We start from the raw sequence: 25767 nt of genomic DNA on the forward strand, positions 1-25767 counted from the left end.
TTAAATTAAAAAAATCACATATAACACAGTTTGAATGCAATAGTCAATGTGTGAATGATTTAATGAAATATTTGACCATTTTACTGTTGTTCACAGAAAGGTTATATTCAAAAGAAAATGGAACTATGGGGAATCTGTATCTTTATTGCAGCGGTTGACCTAGATGAGATGCCATTCACTTTTACTGAGCTACAGAAAAATATAGAAACCAGGTAAAATTTCTTGTATAAATTTAGGGCTCTCCTATTAAAGAAAACTATTTTAAGACTTTTCTCTTAACATACTTTAGGAAATTAGTGAGAAATGCTAAATTAAATAAGACATAAAAGACGGGTCAAATAATGAATTGTCATTCTCTCATGGAGCCCTTTATGGAAGTTTACTTATGCTGTACTTCTTAAAAATGTAGCAGTTTGTGTCCTGGGAAAATTTTTGTCTGTCATTATTCATTTGTAGATTGTCTTAATTATAACTGTTGGTAAGTTCTACAAAAGAACAAGGATTTATAAAGTAGGCTTATATATTAAAACCTTTAAGTAGTGTTGGGTCTATTATAAAAGATTTATTAAAATTTGAGATTTTAACGAAGTAGATATGATAAATTAACATTATTTTTCAGACTGCTGTATATACAGCTGAGTATCCATTACAGTGCTTGACCCAGTAGTTACTTAACAAATGTTTTGTTGAACTTATAAACCTTGGAAGAATATACTAATTTGTTTCTGATAATTCATGAACTTTATCTTACAAAACCTTCCAGGACTTCCAGTCATTCCTTTGCAACATATTTATAAAACAGAATAGTAACTAATTTTACTAGATGGGTAGTTGTATATGTTTCTACTTGAGTAAAGCCCTCTAGAATTAAAACTAACTGGTATTTAATTTAAATTAGTTAGATAAAATTGTTATATTTTTATATTCATAAATATACAGAAATTGCATCAATAACCTAAATAGTTCATAGAGTCAAGCCCTCAAGGCCATAGGCACTAACTCTCTCCTCTGTCCCTGTCTTCTTTTTTTCCTTAAGTTACCCATAGAACAAGGCTTTGTTATTAACAGTCCCCAGTTTTCATGATACTCTAAGCACAGATATTGGCATACACTTTATAAAAACAGAAAGCAAGAGTGGTTTTCTTTTTTTTGTGGGAGGGTGGTTCCAGGGATTGAACTCTGGACCTTGCGCTTGCAAGACAGGCAGTGGCACCACTGAGCTAAATCCCCAGCCCAAGAGTGGTTCTTTAATAAGTATTGTTCTGTGGTTGATTCTTCTTCCTCTTCTGGACTGCGCATATTTACTGCATTCTCTTTTCTAATCAACATCCTAATCTCTATCTTCTAGCATTTCTAACTCCTTTGCTTTTCCCCATGGGTTATTATGACTGCTCCCATCTGTTTTATCTAATGGGAACTTTCTCTTTTTCTTCATTACTGGGAATTGAACCCAGCACCTCACACATACTAGGCAAGTGCTCTATTACTGTGCTACAACCAGCCCTTTTAATTTTTTTTTTTTTTGTCCTGGGTCTCAAACTGAGGACCTCGTGCTTGCCAGGCAGGTGCTGTGTTGCTGAGCTACATCCCTGGCCCCCTGTTTTCTTTTTTTTCCCCCGCACTGGGGATTGAACTCAGGACCTTGCACTTGCCAGGCAGGTGTGGCACCACTGAGTTAAATCCCTGGCCCAGCCCTTTTAATTTTTTTTTTTTTTTTGGTACTGGGGATCAAACTCGGGAACTTCTGCTTGCGAGGCAGGTGGCGGCACCACTGAGTTTAAATCCCCGGCCCCCTTTTACTTTTTATTTCAAGGTAGAATCTTGCTAAATTGCCCAAGATGCCCAACTTTTGATCCTCCTGCCTCAGTCTCTCAAGTAGCTGGGATTACAAGCATGCACCTCTGCACCCAGTTTATCTTATGGAAACTTGTAATGACCATTTTTGGGTTCTTTTTTTAATTTTACTTTATAGACAAGGTTTCACTGTGTTGCCCAGACTGGTTTCAAACTCCTGAAGTCAAAGGATCCCCTGTCTTACCCTCCTGAGTGTTGGGTCTGCAGGCGCATATCTATGCCTCTGTATTTAACTTGGCTGAAGCTCTTGTTGGTTGCTGGATAGCCTGTAAATGGGCCTAGTGAGTAAGAATATTTGATCCAGTTAGTTGCTTTGGTGTAATTCCTTTCTCAAACTTAAAATTAGAGTATCAGATATAGTTGGTGATTGCTGTCTTTGATGCCCTAACAGAAAATGTATATATTGATGTTTCAAACATTGTTTAATAGAAAACAATAACGAATGACTTTATTTAAACAATTTAAAATTTTTGATCTGGTTTCTCCTTCCCTATCAATTCAGTTCTAAATCTATCCATGGGGCAGAGAATGTCAGTGTATGAATCTCTGGCATGGGAGTGCCAAGAAGACCAGAGATGTTAGAGCCAAAGTAGGGTGAGGAGGGCAGCCATGTGGGAGTGTGGGGTTATCTTGGTGTGGGCTGCTTGGTGTGCAGTGTCAGAGATCAAGCAGGGTGTGTAGGCAGTTAGTGCAGGGAGTCATAGTACAAGGGAAATGAGGGCTATCCACTGTGGGTCGTCAACCCTAACAGGGTGAAGAAGTCAGGGCAGTCTAGAAGAGGGAGCCAGGAAAGGAGAGTGTCCACACGGGAGAGTAGGTAGCTTTGGAGAAGAGTTCTAAGTATGGAAAGGGAAACAGTACCACAAACCACATGGTTTTGTGTTGGAATGAAATAAATGGATACAAACTTTAAAAAAAACTTTTTGTTTTGTCTTTTTTGCAGTGCTGGGGATTGAATCAAAGGCCTTGCACATGCCAGAAACTCGTGGTTTTTACACATACGGATATAGGGTGACTCTTAATAGTGATTTTGTACTATAGGTATATCTCAAAAAAGCTCGAAGAAAAGATTTTGCATTTGGCCATAAAGAAGTGATAAATGTTTGAAGAGATAGATATATTTATCTTATGACATGATATGTACATTTACTGAAACATCATGTGATACCCCATTAATATGTAAACTTGCATTTTTATGTGTCATTTAAAAATAAATTTAACAACCCATTCAAATAGACTTAGCAATCAGTATATATGTAGATATCCTTTCATGAGCCTTGTCTTCTTATATGCTCAATCATAAATTGATGTAACATGGATATATAGATAATGGGGCATAGGTTGAGGATGGTTAAATTTTTTCTTTTAAAATTCTAGCAAAGTCAAATAATTCCTTCCAAAGAACATGATAATGATTTGATGTAGAGAAAATAATCTTTCAAATTAAAATGCCTGTGTTTTGAAAATAAAATAAATTTTTAAAATTACTGTTCCACTTTTTTATTCTTTTCTTTGTAGTGTCTATAAATTCTTTGATTTAGTAAAAGAAATTGATACCAGTACCAAAGTTGATAATGCTATGTCAAGACTATTGAAGAAGTACAATGTATTGTGTGCACTCTACAGCAAATTAGAAAGGTAAAGTAAGACTTTTATTAGTGCTGTACCCTGATTTTTCATGTCACTGTTTAGAGTTTGATACCATGTTGAAACTATTATATACTTAGCAAAATTATTAAGTATTGCCCCTTAGGCTTGTCTCTTTTGTGATGTTTTTATTAGCTTTTTTATCCGCTTAAGTGCATTCTGAATGCTTCCTCCAAAATTAATTGTTTTGCTATTTTTTATTTTCATTTGTTTTCACAAACTTAAAGCTTAGTTCTCATTTTAGTCTTACTTGTCCAGAGTCTTCTATTTCTTAATACTGATCTAAATTTTAACTGTTTTCACGGCATTACTTAGTTTGGAAGGAAAAAACATTTTGGTAATGGGAGATGTATGTGACTTGTAGTACCAAATTGTGATTTTTGTGTTCCCAGTGATGGTCTAGAAGAGATTTCAATATTACTGTTCAACAGAATAATAATGAATAGACTTGAATTAAGTTTTAAAATATATTTTTTATGCAAACTGTGGTCTCCTAACCCAAGTGTTGTAGTCCTTAGTATGGCATGTGCCTGTTACTGTGTTTTGAGGTTCATTGGATTTGAGCACATACATATGAAAGTTGATATTGTAGCTAAAAAAGTAATTATTTATAGAATGGTAAAGGGGTAATGCGTGTCCTTAGATATTCTAGAGAGAATGAGGATGGAGACCAATTCTGGAAAGAAGCATCTTCTCAGAAGCATACATCTATTTTTTTTCCTTCCCTTTTTCTTGGTTGATATGTGACTAAAACTTCAGCAGTGTGATGGAGGATGACAAAAGTAGAGATAAAAATCCAAGGGTTGACCTCGGGGTTTTGAAGGAATGTTTTTTCTTACATTTATTTAGTTTTGTTCTTTTTTGAAGATAGTAGTTTTTTTCCTGCACAAGAAAAAAGGAGAATTTTTTATTATTAAATGAAATACATAAGTAATTTCCATAAGGAATGCAAACTAATTATAGAATACTTAGAAATTACAGAAAGCCATAAAATATGAATCAATCAAAATTTCAGTTCTAGAGATAGTCACTTTTTATACTTTAGAATGTTTCTTCTTTTAGCATACTGTTTTATACTGTTGATCAGATTATTTATATAGTGTTTATCCTTTTAAAATTTAATGATGATTCTTTAAATTCTTTTCTGTCCTTTAAATTTGCTTATAACCCTTTACTTCATATCAGGGAGCTTATCATAAAAATATAAGTATAAAAAAGCTTTAGAGATTTTTGTTATTATTTAGACCTCCAAAAAGTAGAAACTACCTATGTTGTCTAAGATCAGTAACCTGCTTTGGTATTAGTTTCTGTTTTACCTTTTTTCTTTACTCATCATACTTTCTACTGATGAATTGTATTTGATTCTTCTGGAGGCTAAGGAAGAGTTAGATGGAATATACTAACAAGTAATTATAGACTTTATGGTCTACTTTTTAAAAGATGGTATCCTTTTTCTGTAAACAGCATTGATCAATAAGTGGGCAATGTTCTTTCTTTTTATGTTCAGATTCATGTTAATATCTTATATATTATATTTATTAAATATATATTTTGTGTCTATATTTTTAATAGTATAAGTAGTTCGGAAATATGGAAAGAAGAGCATTATAGAGAATTATTTAGAGGGTAGAAAATTCAGATAATAACATAAAAGAAAATTAAAGTTAAATAATTGCAGCTATTGAATATTGAAATCTGAAAGCTTAAAAATGTATGGAGAGTCTGAAAGGCTCAAGATCTTCCTACATCCTGTTGCCTATGTTTTTCCTAAAGGCCAGTTGAATACAATGGTGTTTCCAGGTTAGTAAATAGGATACAAGACTAGAGATCCCAAAGAACTTTCTGAAAAAGATGGTGCCTTACCAAATAGTGGGAGCTGAGGGAGAGTTTAGTGGAGAAGAGAATGTAGTCTTGAGTCAGACAGAATTGGATTGTAATCTGGGTTCCAACATGTAGTAAGGATGATCTTAGATAAGTGAGTCACCTAATTTTTGTGCTTAGTTTTCTAATACATAAATCAAGTTGATAATAGTACCTCCATGTTAAGTTTTTAATATAGTAAGTGAGATAATGCAGAGACAGTGCTGGAGTCTAGTGCCTGGTATAAACATAGTAAACTTTCTGTGTATTTTAGCTTTTGGAACAAAAAAATTTCTGCCCAATTTAGGAAACTCTGCATACTCTGTTTCCTCTTACACAGTCACAAAGTGCATTAGCAACCCAAGGTTTTTAGAAGGCCCATGGAATAAGTCATTGGTTGAGTTCAGCATTTCCTTAACTTACTATACTACTTATATATCTTTATATGTATTTAACATCAATTAAAATCTTATGAAAGCAGCATGTACTTTAAGAATCTAGGCTATGAGCTGTTTTATTGTGAATTATTTACCACACCGCAACAGGCATTAACAGACATTAACTGGCTGTAATTTAGGTATTGGGAATATAAAATCATACATCACTATGATCATCAAGGAATTTATAGCAAATAAATAAATAAAATATATTTTTTAGAAAAATAGATACAATAATGGATGTTATGCTGTGATGTAGAAGATTGATTGTACTTAAGCAATTAAGAAATTAATGTAATGAGCAAAAGTGTTACTGTATCTGGTAAGAAGGGTAACTCTAGTGATGATTTTGGTCAAGGAAAAAAACCTATAGAAAAAGACAATATCTGAATAGGGTTTAAAGGATAAATAGAAATTTTCCAGGCAAAATGAGTGGGAACTGGAACTGAGCATGCTAGACAGAGTGATTACCATGTGTAAAAAGCCACAGTAGTAGTAGGGTGTGGTTTGATATTGCTAATGCTGAGAAGTGGGAAGGGACCCTCTGGTGGTGAGTTTGAACTTTGCCTTGCAGACAGTGGAGAGTCTGAATGATTTTAAGGTAGGGAGGAACATAATCAGTTTTGGCCTTAAAAAACCACTCAGGCCTCTGTAAAAGGGATTTAGAATTTTAATTGACTAGTCATATGAGACAATTTAGTTAACCTTACTGGCCTTGGATCAGCAGGAATTTTTTTCTGCCTTATTTATACCTTTTTCTAGAGAGTTATCCAGAAGATTAACTCTGATACCAAAGTGTGTTTATTATAGGTTAAACCATGTGAAGTATAACTATTAATTGGTCATTAGTTATGATCTGATATGAGATTATAACTATATCACCAGTTATGAGTTAAAAATGAACCCATGGAATCTTTTTGTAATTAGATATTAGAATGAGGTGAAGTGTTATATATTGGAGAAATGTACTTTAACTTTGCTTCACAATGCTGTATGTGTTTTGTTTTTAAAATATACACTTTTTGGGCTGGGGATTTAGCTCAGTGGTTCTGGCGCGTGCCTTGCAAGCACAAGGTCCCAAGTTTGATCCCCGATACCAAAATAATAATAATAATAATAATAATATACACTTTTAAAGATGAATGAAGTTTTAAAAAATTGCTGTGGTTTCTATAGTATGAAAATATTTAAAAAGCCATAATGTTAATAAAATTATTTCTTTCTTTCAGGACATGTGAACTTATATATTTGACACCACCCAGCAGTTCGTAAGTAACAGAGAGTTTTCACTTTCAAAAAGTTTTTTTCTGGAGTAATCTCAAGCTTATTGATAAAATTAGAATTACTTTGTTGATGTTAATAGGCTATTTCATAGGTTAAGGTCATAACGTCCTATGTCAGTTATTTTTCTTATAAAGAAATATAACACCAAAGGACATGTAAAAAGGATGTGACCTGTACAATAGGTGAAAATGGGTTCAGTGAAAAATGATTACCACCTCTGGGAAATGCAACCAATTGATTAAATATTTATTGAGGGTCTGTCACAGGCACCTTATTAACAAGACTCAGAACATTAATTTTGTATAAGAATAAATAAAGATTATATTAACATTGCCAAATTATTTTTTTAAATGTATGGTCCATACTATAATAGTATACTCACATAGGGCTCCAGAGTTTTTCTTTGGAAACAGATAAGTAGTACAGATTTTCTGCCTCACTGAAGTAGTGGTATTGAAGATAATTTGATATAATGAAGAGTTGTATATTAATTGATATGCATCTATTAATTCCAACAAGTGAATGTCTGTAAAAAATTTATCATGGCAGAATGTTAAATTGGCAAACCAGTCACCTAAATCTTCATTTTTCTACTTACCATGTTAATTTTAGTTAGAAAACAAAGAGCACACAAATATTAAGGTAATTTGAAACCAAATACATTATAGAATGCTTTGTCCTGTAAATGGTTTTAAATTAGAATTGAGATATCAGTATTTTCTTTAAAAATATACTATTCTATGTGAATTGAAGGATGAATTGAGTTCAGTTACAAATTGTGTATTTAAAATGTACTGTATTCTTTTATGCACTTAACTCAGGTCTATAATTAAAAACAATAAGCCCAGGATTTAGCTCAGTGGTGCCATGCCTGCCTGGCAAGCATGAGGTCCTGAGTTCAATCCCCGGTACCAAACAGCAACAACAACAACAAAGTGCCCCAAAGGTTTAGTTAGAAAACTTTGTCAGTATTAAGTTTTTCTTTTTTATTCCTGCTTTCTATTTGTGTACTAGAATATCTGCCGAAATAAGTTCTGCGTTGGTGCTGAAAGTTTCTTGGATCACATTTTTACTAGCTAAAGGTAAATTCACTGTGTTTATTACATGCTAGTGTTTAAAATGTAATGATTAAATCGATGTTCTTTTGGACTAAGCACAAAATTTTTATTGGGTTAATGAACCTCTCACGCCATTCTCTGCATGGCTTATTAATTGTTAGAAACTTCTTATAATTTTGTAGTAGAAATAATTTTGGGACTATTTCATTTCATATCAATATTTTATCCTCCCTCCCTTCCTTTTTTTCCTTCTTTCAAGTGTTGCTGGATATGGAATCCAGGGCCTCACCCAGATTAGACAAGCACTTTACCACTGAGCTGTACCCTAGCCCTCTTTTTTAAAGAATAAATATCTACTCTTTTTATAAAAATATTTGTTCAAGATAAATAAATAAAGTGCAAAGAAAAATTACATAAAACCCACCCAAGAATAACCATCATTAAAATCATGTGATTATCATTCCAGATATATATTTGTGTATACATCCTGATTAAACAGATGGGTAGATCAATACATTCACAGACATAATTTTCTTTCTTTCTTTCTTTCTTTCTTTCTTTCTTTCTTTCTTTCTTTCTTTCTTTTTTGGTCTCAGGAATCGAACTTGGGACCCTGTGCTTGCAAGGCAGGTGGTGGAACCACTGAGCTAAATCCCTGGCCCCATAATTTTGTAAAAGTAGGGTCTGTCTTTAAAGTAGTCTTTAAATAGGATCTGTCTTTAAAATAGTACTGTTTCAAATATAAAAATTAATTTTACTTGAATTTTATACTGTTTCAAATATAAAAATTAATTTTACTTGAATTTTATAGAAGAAAAGAAATAAAAGAAATACAAAAAATTGCTAGTAAATAGACTTTGGGTGCTATTTTCCTATGTTTGACATGAGTATGGATCATGTTCATAGCCTTTCTACTCAAAGGACAACTTGGCTGCATATTCTAATCTTAAGTCATGTTTTGTCTCCCATAGATTTTTTTGGCATATCTCTTGAGAAATCTGAGGCTAGCTTATAATTCCCTCCTCATTTAGTTCTCTGAATACTTGAAGAACTTTGTTTTTCCACCCTTCATTCTTAGGTTTAATATGTTTGCCACGATATCTCTGCATTTTTATTTTTCTGCATTAGTTTTTCTTGGAACACCAAAAGTCTTTTTAAACTTGAGATTCTACTTTTCTTTTCAGAGAAACCTTACTATACTATATTGTTAAATGTCCTATTTAATTAGGTTACTCTTTACTATTTCAAGAACACTAACTACCTTATGTTGCATTGTTTTTTGGCCTCCATATTATTTTTGTCGTAAGATTATAATTTTTTTGTCTTTTTTTAATATGTTGATTGTTTTTATCTCAACTCTTCTATTTTGAGTCAAACTACTTAATAGTGTTATTATTATTAATTTATTTTACTTTTTTGGTACCGGGGATCGAACTTGGGTCCTTGCGCTTGCGCAGCCGGCGGCGAAACCACTGAGCTAAATCCCCGGCCCTCTTAATGGTATTATTTGGTTCTTAATTTTTTTTTCTTGGCTTGGCTTAATCCTTGTTTTTACATAATTTGAGTTTAAATTCTTAGTGCAAGACCCTTTAGGGGATTTTTCTTCTTTTAGATTCTATTCTGCACTGAGTTTTCTGATTTTTTTTCCCTTCCTATGCTGTGATTCTATTTTTTCTTTTCTGAAATATATTTTTATAGCCACTTTTCTCCTTCATCTTGCTGGGGCTTTCTGCGGCTCATTCTATGTTTCCTTTAATATGTGGATGAAAGCTCCCTTCACTTACTTTGTACTTCATCTGTAGTTTGCTTGTATTTCTAAAGAACTACTGTATGTTAGAAGGTATTTTTATTATACTGACTTTCAGTTAGAAGATAGGGGAGAAAGTAAAATATTCATCTGGAGTCACGTGAGCCTTTGTTCTGAGTTTTTGTTAGAATGAATTCCATAATTCTTTTCTATAACAAGATTGTGTTGAAATTCAGATTGTTCCCAGGGGACCACACTAAACTAGCATCTTTTATGTTTATCAACTAGCTATAGTTGTTTACTTCTTCCATTTTACCCCTCTGTGAGCAATTTCTACTTCTTCCAATTTAAAAGAGGAAAAAAAAGGAGGATTCCTTCTGAGTTACCCTCAAATTTAGATTGATACTAGCACTCAACCAGTATATGTTTTCCTTTCATTGTGTTAGATATAGAAAGAGATTCTTTCATCTGATTTTTCTACTATTTTTACCTCAAAGTGCTTGATATCTTTCTTTACCTCTGTGGTATTTCATAATAACTTATGAGTATATTGCAAACATATTTTTGTACCCTATCTATGGATCTAGAAAACTTGCCTGATAGTTTTCTCATATACTTTCTCCCTCTTCAGTATTTGTTGGGACTATTACTGGTTTAGCAGTCAAGTATCCAGAAGATAAAAAATGTGTCAAATTAAACTTCTCTTTCAAAAATAATAGAGCCATAAACAAATGTGCAATGGGTATATTTGATCTGTGATTGATTTATTATGTGTAGCTATATAATTTATTTTCTCAGGTATCTATTATATGCAATTATTTTTTCATAGCCCTCTAGTTGTATATTAAAAAATTTGTGCTAAATAATTGTAGATGAACTTACAATTATATACTAGTTTTGTTATTCTTAATGGCTTTGGTTAGTGTAATATTTTGGAGGCAGCTCATATTGAAAATATTTGAGGTTAAAAAATATATATGAGGTTCATAGATAATTAGAATTAAAGATTAGCATTTATTGTACTTTTAAAATTATTTTCACAAGTAGTAAATTCTGTAGCTCATATAAAAGCTAGAAGTAAGTTTTTAAAAAGCAAAATACAAATGATTTTAGACATAAGAATGAATTATTAGGGTAAATTAATACTTTATTCATTTTATAACTTTAAAGTTATAACATATAACTATGTAACATACAGTTATGAAATTAACTTTAAAGTTATAGTTTCATAACTTTATATGTTTTAAACCTGACTTTGATTTTTTTAACAAAACATAAAAAGGGAAAAATCTATCATGTCTCTAGTGATTATCAAATGAATGACTATATGGATATACCCATACCCACAATTTTCTTTGATTTAAAATTATTTCTAACTTTTCTTAAAGATGTAAACCTTTTTTATTTTCAGGAGAAGTATTGCAAATGGAAGATGACCTGGTGATTTCTTTTCAGTTAATGCTATGTGTGCTTGACTATTTTATAAAACTTTCACCTGCTGCACTCCTCAAAGAACCATATAGTGAGTATTTTAGATAATTTATGCCCCTTCTACTTTTTCTTCAGTAGTAATTTATTGAATGTCTAGAAGATCTAGTATGGTTCTCAAACTGAGAGGATGATGATAAATCAGACATGGATTCTTCCCTTATATTCCCAGCTTTCTGTTATTGTAGCAGATACCAAGATGATCAACTTATAAAGAGGAAAGGTTTATTTTACCTCACAGTTTTCAAAGTTCTAGTACACGATCAATTGGCCCCATTGCTTTGGGCCCGTGGCAAGGCAACACATAATGGCAGAATGGCAAGGCAACACATAATGGCAGAAACACATATTTGAGTAAAACCATTCATCTCATGACAGAGGAGAGAAAGATAAAGAGGTTGGAGTTGCCATTGTCCTCTTCAAGAGTATGCTGCAAATGCCCTTAAGGGCTCTCACTAGGCCCCACCTCTTGAAGTTTCCTCCTCTTAGCAGCATCTTGCTGGAGACTAAGTCTTCAACACATGCTCTTTGGGGACATTCCAGATTCAAACGATAGCAGCATAAAGTAGAGTAATTTATAGAAGAAAAGATAAGGTATGTTAAGCAAATAATAGAGAATATGCCAGAAAGTGGTCTGGGTCAAAATAAAGCAAATGCCATGGGAGTTTAGGAGTTAAATTTTGCCAACTGTGGGAAGCCAAAGAATACAGCATGAAAGAGTGGTGTTTGAAATGGTGTTGAAGACAAGGTAAGGTTAGGGGAAGACACTCCATTGAAGAAGGGTGGAGAGAATATTTCTCATAAAGAAGAGCAAGAGACAGGACAGAAATGAATGAAGCTACTTGAGAAAGAGTGGCCCATTATATAGGAACAGCTTAACTAAGGTTTTTACTAGTATTGGGTACTATAAATAATAAGTATGTGACTTTTTGATATATGAACTGTAGTTGATACTGTATCAGTGAATAATGACATCGAAAGTGTACTTAAATAAAAATTGCTAATGTAATTAAATGTAATTAAGTATTAAATGTCATTCCTCTTAGACTAAAATTGCGGCTCCAAGAGTAGGATTTCAAATTCACATATACTCTAGAAAAATGTGCACTTAACCAAGGATGAACTGATTCCTTGCTCTTGAAATGATGAAAGTGTTTAATAATAAACTAAAAATAATAGATGAGAACTTAAAAACTTGAAAGTCTCAAAGTATTGAAGCAGATGAAAGGCTGAAGCTCAGTTAGTCTATGTGAACAATAACATAATGAAGTCTGGTGTAGGTTTTTTTTTTTTGGTGGTACTGGAAATTGAACTTAGGAGGACCTGGCCAGGCAGGTGCAGCATCATTGATCTACATCCTGGGCCCTGGAGTAGATTTTAAATATTTGTTGAACATGGTTTGGTAGAAGAGGTAAAAACCTTCATTTAGCAGAAACTATGCAAAGCAGAGGGAGAAATTTTTTAAAATTATATATAGAAAGTAATATTTCAAAAATGTCTCATTTAAAATTTCCTTTATCTGCTTTTTTCTTATTTACTTTTCAGTGTTATAACTTTAATAAGTTGAGGTAGCATGTTACTTTAGGTTGATATCTTTGTTTTTTTAGATAATTCAAATCTACAATTAATTCTGTAAATGCTGTGTTAAGGAAACCAGGATAAAATATTGAATTGAGTTGACTAAGTATAGTGAATTTTTAATTAACTTCTGTTATGGAAATTTTCAAATGAATACAAAAGTAGGCAGTATGTAAGTCTCCATCTGCTTGTCACCTAGCTTCAACATATATAATTTATGGCCAATCTATAGCCTCATCACCTGCCCAGTTCCCCCAGATGTATTATTTGAAGTACAACTTTGAGTACTATATCATCTTTATTATTTTAGTGTATATCTGTAAATGGTGAAGACTCTAAAAAGCATAATAGCCTTACCATTATCACATCTAAAAGCCAATTAATAATGATTCTTTAGTATCACTAAGTATCTGGTAAGTATTCTTATTCTCAGTTATCTCATAAATGGAATTTAAAAATTTTTTATGTTAATGGAATCAGAATGTAAAAAAGATCTACGCTTTGTAATCAGTTCATAAGCTTTTAAAACTTGTATAAAATTTCCTCCTCTAGGCTGGGGATGTAGTTCAGTAGTAGAGTATGTGAAAGCCCTGAGTTCAATCCATAGTACACACACATAACAAACAATGTTCCTCCCCTCCTCTCCAAATTAGTTTATTAAATAAGCAGAATGGTAGAGTGCATGCTCAGCATGTGCAAGGCCCTGGGTGCAATTCCCCGCACCAAAATAAATAATAACCAAACAAATAAGTAATCGGTTTAGTATCCTGTTGAGTTTTCTACAGTAGTATAGTTTTAATATGCTCCCATCTTCTCAATTTCTTGTAAATTAGGACTAGAAACTTCTTGGTTGCATCTAGAAACAATAAATAATTCTTTTACTTAATTGTCTTTAGTAGTAATCTCTTCAGTAGCTGAACCTATATTCAGTTTGAATCCATAATGTTCAAAATAATCCAGGGGAATTTTTAAAAAATCAAAGCTTATTAAAACCTTACTGTATTTACATAGCTATCGTTTTTCCCTTAAATTCTTTCATTGGTACATTTTAGGTATACAGTACATTTACATTTATCATTGGGTACTTGTACCTTTACATGATATATCTTGGTTCTTATTTTTTCCCCATTTCCTGTCCTCCCTTCACCTCCTCCATCCTTCCCTATTTACAAAGACTTTGTTTTCATTTTTTTTTTTTTCAAAATTTTTCCTTTCCCTTCTTTCTTTTCCCCTACCCCTCCCACTTCCCCTACCCCTTTGGACCTTTTCTCCCTATTTCACATTATCAATTATTCATTTTAATCATTATTTACACTTTCAGTTTCTCACACCAGAGAAACTATTTGGTATTTACACATGTGTGTCTTATATTTCATGTATGAGTATGGCCTCAATATGCATCCATTTAGCTCTAAATGTCTCTAGTTTCTCGTTCTTTATGGCTGAGTTGTACTCCATTTTATAAAAAAACCACATCTTCTTTATCCAGTTTCCAGTTGATGGGCACTTGGGCTGTTTCCAAGCTTTAGCTATTAAAAACTGTGCCGCTATAAACATGGGCGCACATATATTACTGTGATATGATTCTTTTAATTCTTTTGGGAAGATACCCAGCAGGGCAATAGCTGGGAAAATGGGACCTCTAGTCCTAGTTCTTTGAGGTATCTCCATACTGATTTCCATAGTGGTTGCACCAGTTTGCACCCCCACCAACAATGGAAAAGGGTTCCTTTCTCCCCACAACCCCACCAACATTTGTTATTGGTTGATTTCTTGATAGCAGCCATTCCTTCTGGGGTGAGGTGGAATCTCAGTGTTGTTTTCATCTGCATCTCTCCAATGACCAGTGATGTTGAACATTTTTTCATGTGTTTATTTGCTGCTTTTACTTCTTTGTCTGAGAAATGTCAGTTCATTTCAGATGCCCATTTTTGAATTGGGTCTTTAAATTTGGGGGGTCTGATTTTTTTAAAGTTCTTTATATATTCTAGATAGTGGTCCTTTGTCTGAGGTACAGCTGCTAAAATTTTTTTCCCACATTGTAGGTTGTCTCTTAGCTCTGTTGGTGGTTTCTCTTGCAGTGCAGAAGCTTTTTAATAAGATGAGATCCCAGTTGTTGATTCTTTGTGCTAGTTCCCGTGCTACTGAGGTTGAGATTCCAACAATATATTTCACAGAACTAGAGTAAACAATCCAAAAATTCATTTGGAACCAGAAGAGCCCTAGAATAGCAAAAGCAATTCTAGGCAACAGAGACATGGCAGGGGGTATCACAATACCAAACTTGAAACTATACTACAAAGCTACTGTGATAAAACCAGCATGGTATTGGCAAAGAAACAGACCTGGGGGTCAGTGGAATTGATTAGAAGATCCAGAAACAACTCCAGACATACTCAGCCACCTCATCTTTGACAGAGGAGGCAACCATCCTCTCTGGAGGAAAGATAGCCTCTTTAATAAATGGTGTTGGAAAAACTGGATTTCAATCTGCCATAGATTAAAACTAGACCCATATCTATCACCATGCACTAAACTGAGATCAAAGTGGATTAAAGATCTAATTATTAACACAGAAACACTAAACTTGCTGGAAGATAAGTTAGGTAGAACTCTTGAAGACATTACCATACATAGCTACCTTTAAAAGGCATTTATTAAAACTTCTAAAATTTGTTTTTATATTCCACTTAGAAATTGAATCCAAAAATATTTGCTCATTATCTTTTAGGCTCTGAAATAGAAACATGTTTATTTTCTTTCAAAATAAGAAGGATACACTTAAAATTTGTTTTAAGTTGGTTGTTTCTGTGGCCTTCTCTGTGTGTATGGACCTGTGTGTATTTTACAATTTTGGGGCGGATATATGGGACAGAGGAGTATAGGGGTAGCAAAGGCTATTAGGATGTAATTTACAATAAGTATTCAATAAATAAGATACAATTGTTACTCTTATAATGAACCCTAGTAAGTAAGAATAATAAATAGTACCAGGATTATTTCTGACTTTTCTAGTAATAATTACATATTAAAACATTTATACTATAATTAAAATTTTTCATTATTTTATGTGATGGAATGTGCACTTGTTCTTATCTAATTTACCATTTTTACAGAAACAGCTGTAATTCCCATTAATGGCTCACCTCGAACACCCAGGCGAGGTCAGAACAGGAGTGCGCGGATAGCAAAACAACTAGAAAATGACACAAGAATTATTGAAGTTCTCTGTAAAGAACATGAATGTAATATAGATGAGGTAATTTTCCTTTGTGATTGTTTTAAAAGTTATATAGATATAAGCTATAGATATTCCTTTAAAACAGATTTAAATATAAGTTCTTCCTAATAGAATATATTTCTTGTATGTTGAGCATGCTTTTTTTTTCATTAGTGCCAACTCTTTTGCAGTAGCAAAATATTTAGAAGAAAATTCTTTTTCATATCCAGTTACTTTGCTTTTAAAGAGAGTTGCTCCCTCACTATGAAATGACTGAAATGTGTATCAAGACAGTAGTTTTCAAATGTATTTTTTCTTTGATTCCACTGAGGTTTCTAATACAGTACCTCTAATGTGTTAAAATACCTTGCCAAGAAAGCCTTAGTGTTTTGGTTCAGTGATGAATGATACTGAAATTGAATTTATGTTCAGCTTTCTATAACTACCTTCTAAATATTTTACTAGATGTTAATGGCTGGTGGAGAATACACATACATAACTGGGAATTATTTATCTTGTTCACAAGTTTGGAACATTGGAATTGGAAAGAATCTTAGAAGTAATATACTCAGCTTCTTTTTTAGTGATAATTACGCTACCAGAGTCTGATAGCTCATTACTAACTGAATCTATGCTGAAGTTTGGGATATCTGATACTAGTGCTCCTTTCACTCCACTGTGCTGTTCCTTCTTAGTTTGTTATATTGTCTACCATTTGCTACCACTGGATAGCAATGTGAAATGTTGAAATTTCTCTGTCAACTCTGGGAAGGATAAGGGTATGTTTCCAGAATCTTGTTTAAGAAGTACTAGAGTGATTTATCAAGATATCTGGGTTGTGGTACTGTGATTCCTGTTAATTTCAACAAATATAGATAAATCAAATTTATATAAACATACATATTTACTTTTACTGTTCTACAATGACAAATTACCTTCATAAATAAGTTGACAACCATAATTGAAATACTTCTTTTTATTCCAGTTCTGTTGCTTATCCACAAGATAACAAACAGTAGTAAATGTAGTTTTTCTGATTCCTGGTTTTTAATTCTCTGGATTTCATAAACACTTACAAAATTTTAAGATTAGGAATAAATTATTTTCGAACTTTTCATCTTAAAACACTTTCTTAGAATTTAGAATCTTTATAGTTATGATTAAAGTATAGTTAAATGCTTTAGTGATATTTTAATTGACACTTATTGTCTAAACTTAGCACTTATGGCTATGTAAATATTGGCTAGTCATACTAATTAAGTATTACCTTACAGATATTCTAGGTAAGTGGAAGTTAATTAGAAAACAAAAGTAGCAAGCATTTCAGAGACTTACTTCTTACAATTTATTTGTGAAGTAGAAGATAAGAGCTGATATTAAATTACTCGTATCTTAATTGTGGACTTCAAGTTTAGATAGGAAGCTAAATAAAGAAAAACAAGTTGTTTAAAATTCTCTAATGCATTGCAAGTATAAATTAGCCAGGAATATAATAACTCCCGATGTTTTGAGTTGGGTTTTTAATCCATGGTTTACTCTAGGGTACTTTTGCATAAATTAGTTCATAATCTCATGAAACACTTTTATTTGGTTTGGTTTGGTTCTTTTTTTTTTTTTTTTGGTACCGGGGATCAAACTCAGGTCCTTGTGCTTGCGAGGCAAGCAGCAGCAGAACCACTGAGCTAAATTCCCGGCCCTTATTTGGTTTTGAAATGAATTGTTGGGTATTAATTTTGTATGTGAAATTGTTTTCTTAAATTTATGCTTAAAACTTTAGATTATAATTCCAACTCTACCACTTTTTAGCTGTGCAATTTTGGTCATATTGCTTAATTTATCTGAGTGCCTTGTCTTTTGTCATTGGTTAAATGAGGAATATTGAACTTGATTTCAATGGTTTCTCTTCCTATAAATACCATTTCATTAACTCTTCCCCATTTCCCTCTATTTTAGGACTTGGAATCTGGCTCACATACATTAAAAAGTAAACTAATGATGAATAAGTATTAGTTTGAATGTATGTCACTGATCAAATGAGTTAACACTTTCATTCTAATGTTAATAGTGACAAATTTGCTTTGTTTTAAATGGTAATGGACATGTAACTATCTTTTTCAGGTGAAAAATGTTTATTTTAAAAACTTTATACCTTTTATGAACTCTCTTGGAATAGTAACTTCTAATGGACTTCCAGAGGTAATCATGAAAATTTAATTAAAATTGATATGTTTGAGAATTTGGAGAAGTATAGTTGTCTACATTTAAGACCAATTTACTGTGTATCAAATTTTTTTACTCAAAGAAATCTAGCTAAGTAGAATTATGAAATCAATTTTTGTATGGTAACAGAAAAAACTTGAACATATACAATTGTATAAATAAACATCATTTTGCGATGTGTATTAGAAATTTATCTTAACTAAAATTTAAAAACGGAATGTAGGCTTTTAAATTTCTAAATGCCACTTAGTATCTGAATATACATAATGAAATAGATGCTAATTTCCTTTGCTAGGCATTATTAAGCATAGGATCCATAATTAACATTAAGGCAGTACTGTAATTTGGAATATCTCCTTTGAGTTCTTTTCAAAACCACTTCAGGGGCCCAGGATTTAGGTCAGTGGCTCCACACCTGCCTCACAAGTGCAAGGTCCTGAGTTTGATCCCTGGTACCGAAAATGAAAACACTTCAGGTCATGCACAATGGTGCACACTTGTAGTTCCAGCACTCTGGGTGGTTCAGGCAGGAGGATTACAAGTTCAAGGCTAACCTGGGCAATTTAGTGAGACTCTGTCTCAAAAGGTAAAAAGGGATGGGGTTGTAGGCAATCTCCAGTACCATAAAACAAAAGAACAACAAAATGGAGAAAGAAACAAAAAATCACTTCATTGAAAATAAATTTGGTTGAAGTGACTGTGATTGTATTGCAGAAATATTTTACCTAAGTGGTATACATTCTGTCTGCCTGTTTCTTTTCACATTTTGCCACAAATGTCTTTTCATTGAGAACAGAATAACTGAGAACTTTAGATGGTAAGGTGAACTATATGGTGAAAAGATAATCAGTGATAAATAAAATCAGTGATAAAGCAGTGTTTTAGAAGTAGCTAGTAGTAATCACCAAGACCAAAGACATGAAATTTGACAGCTACACAGCTGATTCTTTAACCTGACTCAGTAGCTAATTCTTGAATTAATTGACTTCAGCAAAAAAATTGTTTACTGTTTAATAATGTGCCAAGCATTGTACTGGTAACTGTTAATACACAGATTAATTCTTCGTCACTGTTCTTTGGGTGCTAATGGGAGAGGCAAACAGAAATAGAACATTACAGGAGTCTCTTAAGTGTGCCCAGGGTTCTGTGATATTTCAGAGGAAAGCTACATGATCCAAACTGGGACAGATAAGTTTCTTGAAAATTGTTTGAAAGTTATGTGATGATTTCTGAGCTGAGTAAGCCTTATAAGATATGACATTTCCAGGAGTTGGACTTTGTATAGTACATTCAAAAGCTTAGTGATATCTGATGTATAGCCCTCATCAGTGAACTCCATATAATCCTGTTACACTGGGATATAGGGAAGAAGAGTGGTAAAGATACCATACCAGAGAGGCAAAAAGGGACCAGTTATAGTATTAATGAATGTTGTTACTGCTTTTGTACCAAAAGATACGCTACTTGAAACTGTAAAGAATCTTAGTTGTAGTAATCTTTTTTTCTCCTTAGGTAGGATAACGGTTTTAATAGAAATGTTAAGAAAAACTAAGTTTTCCTCATATTTCATATATGACAGCTAATCAATAGATGATAGATTACTGGTGCTTCACTAATAGAGCAGGAACAATGTAAACTTAACAAGCATGAATGACTTTTCTGCTTAATATACTTACACAATCATAAAGTTTACGTTTTACTAAATTCCCTCCTCCCACACTGTCTTAGTTACTTTCTCATCAATGAGACAAAATACAAAACGCCTACAATTTAAAGTGGGAGAGTTTTATTTTGGCTCACAGTTTCAGTCCATGCTTGGCTGGCTGCAAGGCAAAAACAGCATGGTGCAGGCATGGCAGAGAAAAAAGTACCTGGTACAAAGCACCAGAAAGTAGACAGAAAAAGGAGCTGGGAACAAGAATATTCCCTTCCAGGTCACATCCCCAGTGACCCACCTCCGACCACATCCCATTTCCCAACAGCATTTTCAGCTACTGAACTCATCAGTAGATGAATCCACTAATAAGGATAGCACCCCCATGACCCAGTCACCTTCTAAATACATGGGAATTTTGTGGGATATTTTAGATCTAAACTATAAAGCACTCCTTTTAGAATGCAATTTTAGTTCTCTCAGGTTGGAAACACTTTGGCTTTAAAAGTCCCAGCAGCAGCTGGGAGTGTAGCTCAGTGGTAGAGTGCTTGCTTAGCTTGGTGGAGATCTTAGGTTTTAACCCAGCACCAGCAAAACAAAACAGAAAGGACACAGTACACAGCTTGCCCAGAGTTGTTTATTGGGCATTGATTTTCAACTTATAATTAGAAAATTATGGATCAGAACTGATAAATAATAATAGATTCTGTCACTTGAAAAACATGTTCCTGTCCGTTGGGCTAATTATTTGGTCTTCTTTTGCCTGAGATACTTAATTGAAAAGAGGTAGAGTGAGCCAAAAGATTTAGAAAAGATTGGTAGAACAAGAGGTTTTGCCACAATATTTGAAAAAAAACCTCTTTATTTTATGTTGCTAAAGAAGATTAAAAGTGAAGAAGATTAAAAAGTGAAGGATATATGGGACATTTGGAGAATCTTGGCAGTTAACTGGCTATTATATAGGTTGAGAATCTCTGATCTGAAACGTGAAGTGCATTGTTAGATCTGGAATTTTTTGAGCATTAATATGACCACAAGTAGAAAATTCTGTACCATGAAACATCGTTTCATGCACAAAATTATTAAATTATTAAATATATTTTATAAAATTACTTTCAGTAATATACTGTATAATAATGTATATATAAAAGAAATGAATTTTGTTTTTAGATTTGGATCCAATCCCTGATATCTCATTTTATGTATATAAGTACTGTGTTTCAAAATTTAAAAAAATCTGAAATCTGAAGCACTTTTTTTCCCATTTTAGACAAGACATACTCAATTTATGAGTATATTTTTTTTTATCTTAAATACTGTTTTGTGGCATTGGTGATCTTTCTCAACATCAAGTTGTAATAAATGAAATTCATGCATAAAATAGGCTTAAAATTGAAGGTGAAAAAGTTTGCAATTTTCTAAACTTTTAGAAAGGCTTTGATTTTAATTTTATTTTATGCAAATTCAATGTAAAATTAAATGTATATCACACAAAAATTCTTTTAATGAGATTTGTTTCTGTATGCTGGGAGATGTAATAACATGAAAGAATAATCAGTATTTTTTTCTTTTGAGGTTGAAAGTCTGTCTAAACAGTATGAAGAAATTTATCTTAAAAACAAAGATATAGATGCAAGATTATTTTTGGATCATGATAAAACTCTTCAGACTGATCCTATAGACAGGTATTGCACATGGTATATTTTTATAGATATGTTTTTTATATAGATTAATAGTGATATAGGTAGATTAAATAAGATTTTAATAAGTTAGTGACTTAGAATTTATAAAGAAAAGATTAACAGTATTCCTAGCATATAATTTAGTAACAAATAGCAATTTATATGAATCGTACTCCTCAGCTATTATCTTTTTTTCCCAGTAGCCTAATAATAATTTTTAAAATGTTCACCAAAAGAAAATGGTTGAACTTATTAGTTTACTAAAGTGGTGGTCTTTTTTTTTTTCATTCTTTTTATCTACTATGGGCTACTTGGTTTTTGTAAATTAATTCAAAAAAATATATTCTCTTAAATTATTAATGTATTTCTCTTGAAATGTATTTTTTTGAACCATCCATCCTAGCATATGGATGGTTGGAAGTAATTATAAAAAGGTTTTGACTAATTATAAGTAAAGTTAATTTTGTGTCTTTTGTATGAAATATTTTAATATAACTTGAAAATGTTACATGTAATTTGGAAATTAAATGCAGTAAAATGTTGTAAATTTTATTTTATTTATTTTTTTAAGAGTAGGAAAATTTATTGGGGAATAGGAATGGGAAATAGGAATAGCTCCTGAGAGACGAAAGGGGTCCCAAGTAGGTTGCTGAATGTTTTAAATTTTATGTAAGCAGAAATAAAATGTTTAGAAGACATCATGCATTGGAAAACTTGAACTTCAATATTTTTGACTTCTGAACAACTTGGTTATTAATACCACTAGCAAAAAAACATCTAAAACATTCAAGAAAATACTTAATGGTTGGTGCAACTCTTTGTCATAAACCTAATGGAAAGAGATCCACACTGAAAAACAGTGGTGAAAAGATAATAATTTATTTAGGTACTGATTGAATCACCTATTTCCTGTCCTTTCTATAATTGATTACCATGTTGTTTGAGATGTTATGAAGCAACAGGAGGTATCATATGCCTTTTTTGATTCACAAGGCACAAATTGTAAATTTTCTGCATGAATGACTTTGCTTGTTGTTTAGTTTTGAAATGCAGAGAACACCACAGAAAAGTAACCCTGATGAAGAGGTAAATGTGATTCCTCCACATACTCCAGTTAGGTATGAATTTTTCTAATTTTAATTTTAAGTTCTTTAAGTTTGATGCTTTATAGTGTTTTGGTTTTGTTCGTTTCATTTTATATTTGTATATACAAGTCAAAAATATATATTGAATATTCTTTATGTCACAAGTATTTTATGAGTTGCTTAGGTTACAAATATTAGACCTAGTTCTTTCTATCTATTCTTAAGGAATGTAACCTAAAATTTGCATGTGTTCCATCTCAGTAAAGAAAAAAAATCACCATTCGATCTGCTTATTATCTTGAAGGATTATACTTTATTTTTAATGTTCTTTGTATCACTGACTTTCTACATCTTCGTCTGTTGAATCTGGATTATAACTTATTATTAATGTTCTTTGTGTCACTCACTTTCTACATCTTCATCTGTTGAATCTAAACTATTTCTAGAATCTATTTTCTTTTCTCCATTTCTAATCTCACCATTCTTGGCCAAGTCATCTTTCTCTTGGATTTTTTATAGTAGCCTGCTAACTGGTCTTTGTGCTGCTGCTCTCATTGTCCTTTATCCATCCCACCATTAAATCTGCTCTCCACAAAGCCTCATGAACAATACTTTAAAAACCTCTAAAGGGGTATGAGAAGTGGGAAGGGTAGGGAAAGAAAAGAAGGGAAAGGAAAAAAATGGAAACAAAGTCTTTGGAAATAGAGAGGGGTGGAGGGGTTGGAAGGCAGGGGAATGGGGAAAAAATAAGAATCAAGATACAGCATGTAAAGGTACAAGTTCCCAATGATGAATATAACTGTATTGTATACCTAAAATGTACCAATAAACTTAATGAAAAAAAAAAGACCCTCCGAAAAGAGGACTTCCAGAACTGCTGCAGAAAGTGGCAAGAACCATGGGATAAGTGTTTGAAGTATTTTGAGGAGGAGGGTTAATGGCAATATGTCTTCTACTGAAATAAATTTTTAAAAATGTAAACATTTTAGAAAATGTAAATAAGATCATGGTGTTAAAACTGGGTGCTTCCAGTTACAATTGGAATATAATGCAAAGACTTATTCATTGATCTTTCAGTTTCTCAGTGTGTTGGTTACTTTTCTCTCATTGCTGGGACAAAATACCTGACACCCAAAGTTAGAGGGGGAAAGGTTTATTTGGCTTACAGTGTGTAGAAGTTTCAGTCTATAATTGGCTGGCACCAAGGCAGGGTGGCATAGCAGACATGCCTTCCAGAGACAAAACAGTCCTGGTGGCCAGAAAGTAGCAAAAGAAACAAGAGAACAGTGTCTGGGCCGGGGATTTAGCTCAGGGGCACCATGCCTGCCTTGCAAGCACAAGGACCTGAGTTCGATCCCTGGTACCAAAAAAAAAAATTACAGTGTCTTTCTGCCCCTTTTATCCCATCCATACTATCGGGATTAGGGCGGTGCCAAACCAGTCACTCATGTGGTTTAGTAATCACATACCCTTAATCTCAGCAGCACACACTCTAGATTCAGCCCCACCTTAGGTCTGCATGAGGCTTTGGGGCAACCTCTAGACACAAGGCGACACCCATACATTCCAAGATCTTTTGTACTTGAAAGTCTTCATAGTTGATATTCTCTTCTTAAAATTCTTCCTTCATTTCCATGGATTGCTAGCTGTAATTTTTCTTCTAAGGTTAGTGCAAACAGTGCTTTTTTAAAAGTACAGTTTTCTTTAAAGTGTTCTTTTTGCTTTCTCATAACATCTTATTCTGTTCCTCTATAGCTTGTGTCATAGTTTATAATTATAACTTCATTTGTGTGTTCACTTTTCACCAATATCCATAATAGTCTTTAAATTCTGTTCATGAGACCATGACTTTTTGTTCACCATATTTTCGTTAAATTTTATTAATTTTATTGGTACATTTTAGTTATAAAATATAATGACATTCATCATTGGAAATTTGCATCTTTACATAATCTGTCTTGGTACTTCTTTTTTCCCCATTTCCCTTCCCTCACTTCAACCCCTCCATCCCTCCCTATTTACAGACTTTGTTTCCATTTTTTCATTTTCTCATATTAATTCCATTCCCTTCTTTCCTTTCCCCTACCCCTCCCACTTCCCCTTCCCCTTTGCCCCTTTTCTTCCTATTTCACATTATCTATTATACCTTTTAGTCCTTATTTACACTTTCAGTTTCTCACACTAGAGAAACTATTCAGTATTTACACGTGTGTGTCCTATTTATTTCACTGAAGAGTATAGCTTCAGTGTGTATCCATTTAGCTACAAATGTCTAATTTCTCATTTTTTATGGCTGAGTAGTACTCCATTTTATATTAAAAAAAAACCACATTTTCTTACCAGTCTCCAGTTGATGTGCAATTAGGCTGTTTCCAAGTTTTAGCTATTACAAATTGTGCTGCCATGAAGATGGATGCACATATATCACTGTGGTATGATTGTTTTAATTCTTTGGGGAAGATACCCAGCAGGGGAATAGCTGGGTCAAATGAGACTTCTAGTCCTAGTTCTTTGAGGTATCTTACAGATTGTCACAGTGGTTGCACCATTGCACACTCCCACCAGCAATGGAGCAGTGTTCCTCTTTTCCCACAGTCCCACCATCATTTGTTATTGGTTGATTTCTTGATATCAGCCATTCTTTCTAGGGTGAGGTGGAATCTCAGCATTGTTTTCATTTGCATCTCTCGAATGACCAGTGATGTCGAACATTTTCTCATATGTTTATTTGCTATTTCTTCTTTGTCTGAGAAATGTCTGTTCATTTCAGATGCCCATTTTTGGATTGGGTCTTTAAATTTGGCAGGACTGATTTTTTTAAGTTCTTTATAGATTCTAGATAGTAGACCTTTGTCTGAGGACCAGCAGGTGAAACTTTTTTCCCACATTGGGGGTTGTCTCTTCACACTGTTGGTGGTTTCTCTTGCTGTGCAGAAGCTTTTTAAAAAGAAGA

General features: G+C 33.0%; 1 protein-coding gene across 1 annotated transcript in view; it reads left to right on the forward strand.

The window, feature by feature from the left end:
- Rb1 (RB transcriptional corepressor 1) overlaps positions 1 to 25767 on the forward strand; it is a 166241-nt gene that overhangs the window by 38821 nt on the left and 101653 nt on the right. The window contains exons 3-11 of the mRNA XM_004844186.4: positions 97 to 212; positions 3373 to 3492; positions 7028 to 7066; positions 8097 to 8164; positions 11299 to 11409; positions 16070 to 16212; positions 18292 to 18369; positions 21623 to 21732; positions 22770 to 22847. Of these exons, the coding sequence (XP_004844243.1) occupies positions 97 to 212; positions 3373 to 3492; positions 7028 to 7066; positions 8097 to 8164; positions 11299 to 11409; positions 16070 to 16212; positions 18292 to 18369; positions 21623 to 21732; positions 22770 to 22847 (863 nt within the window). The remainder of the gene's footprint in view (positions 1 to 96; positions 213 to 3372; positions 3493 to 7027; positions 7067 to 8096; positions 8165 to 11298; positions 11410 to 16069; positions 16213 to 18291; positions 18370 to 21622; positions 21733 to 22769; positions 22848 to 25767) is intronic.

Source organism: Heterocephalus glaber, unplaced genomic scaffold, assembly GCF_053883595.1.
Source record: "Heterocephalus glaber isolate CG9 unplaced genomic scaffold, H.glaber_assembly_v1.0 deba00001666, whole genome shotgun sequence".
Taxonomy (NCBI): Eukaryota; Metazoa; Chordata; class Mammalia; order Rodentia; family Bathyergidae; genus Heterocephalus; species Heterocephalus glaber.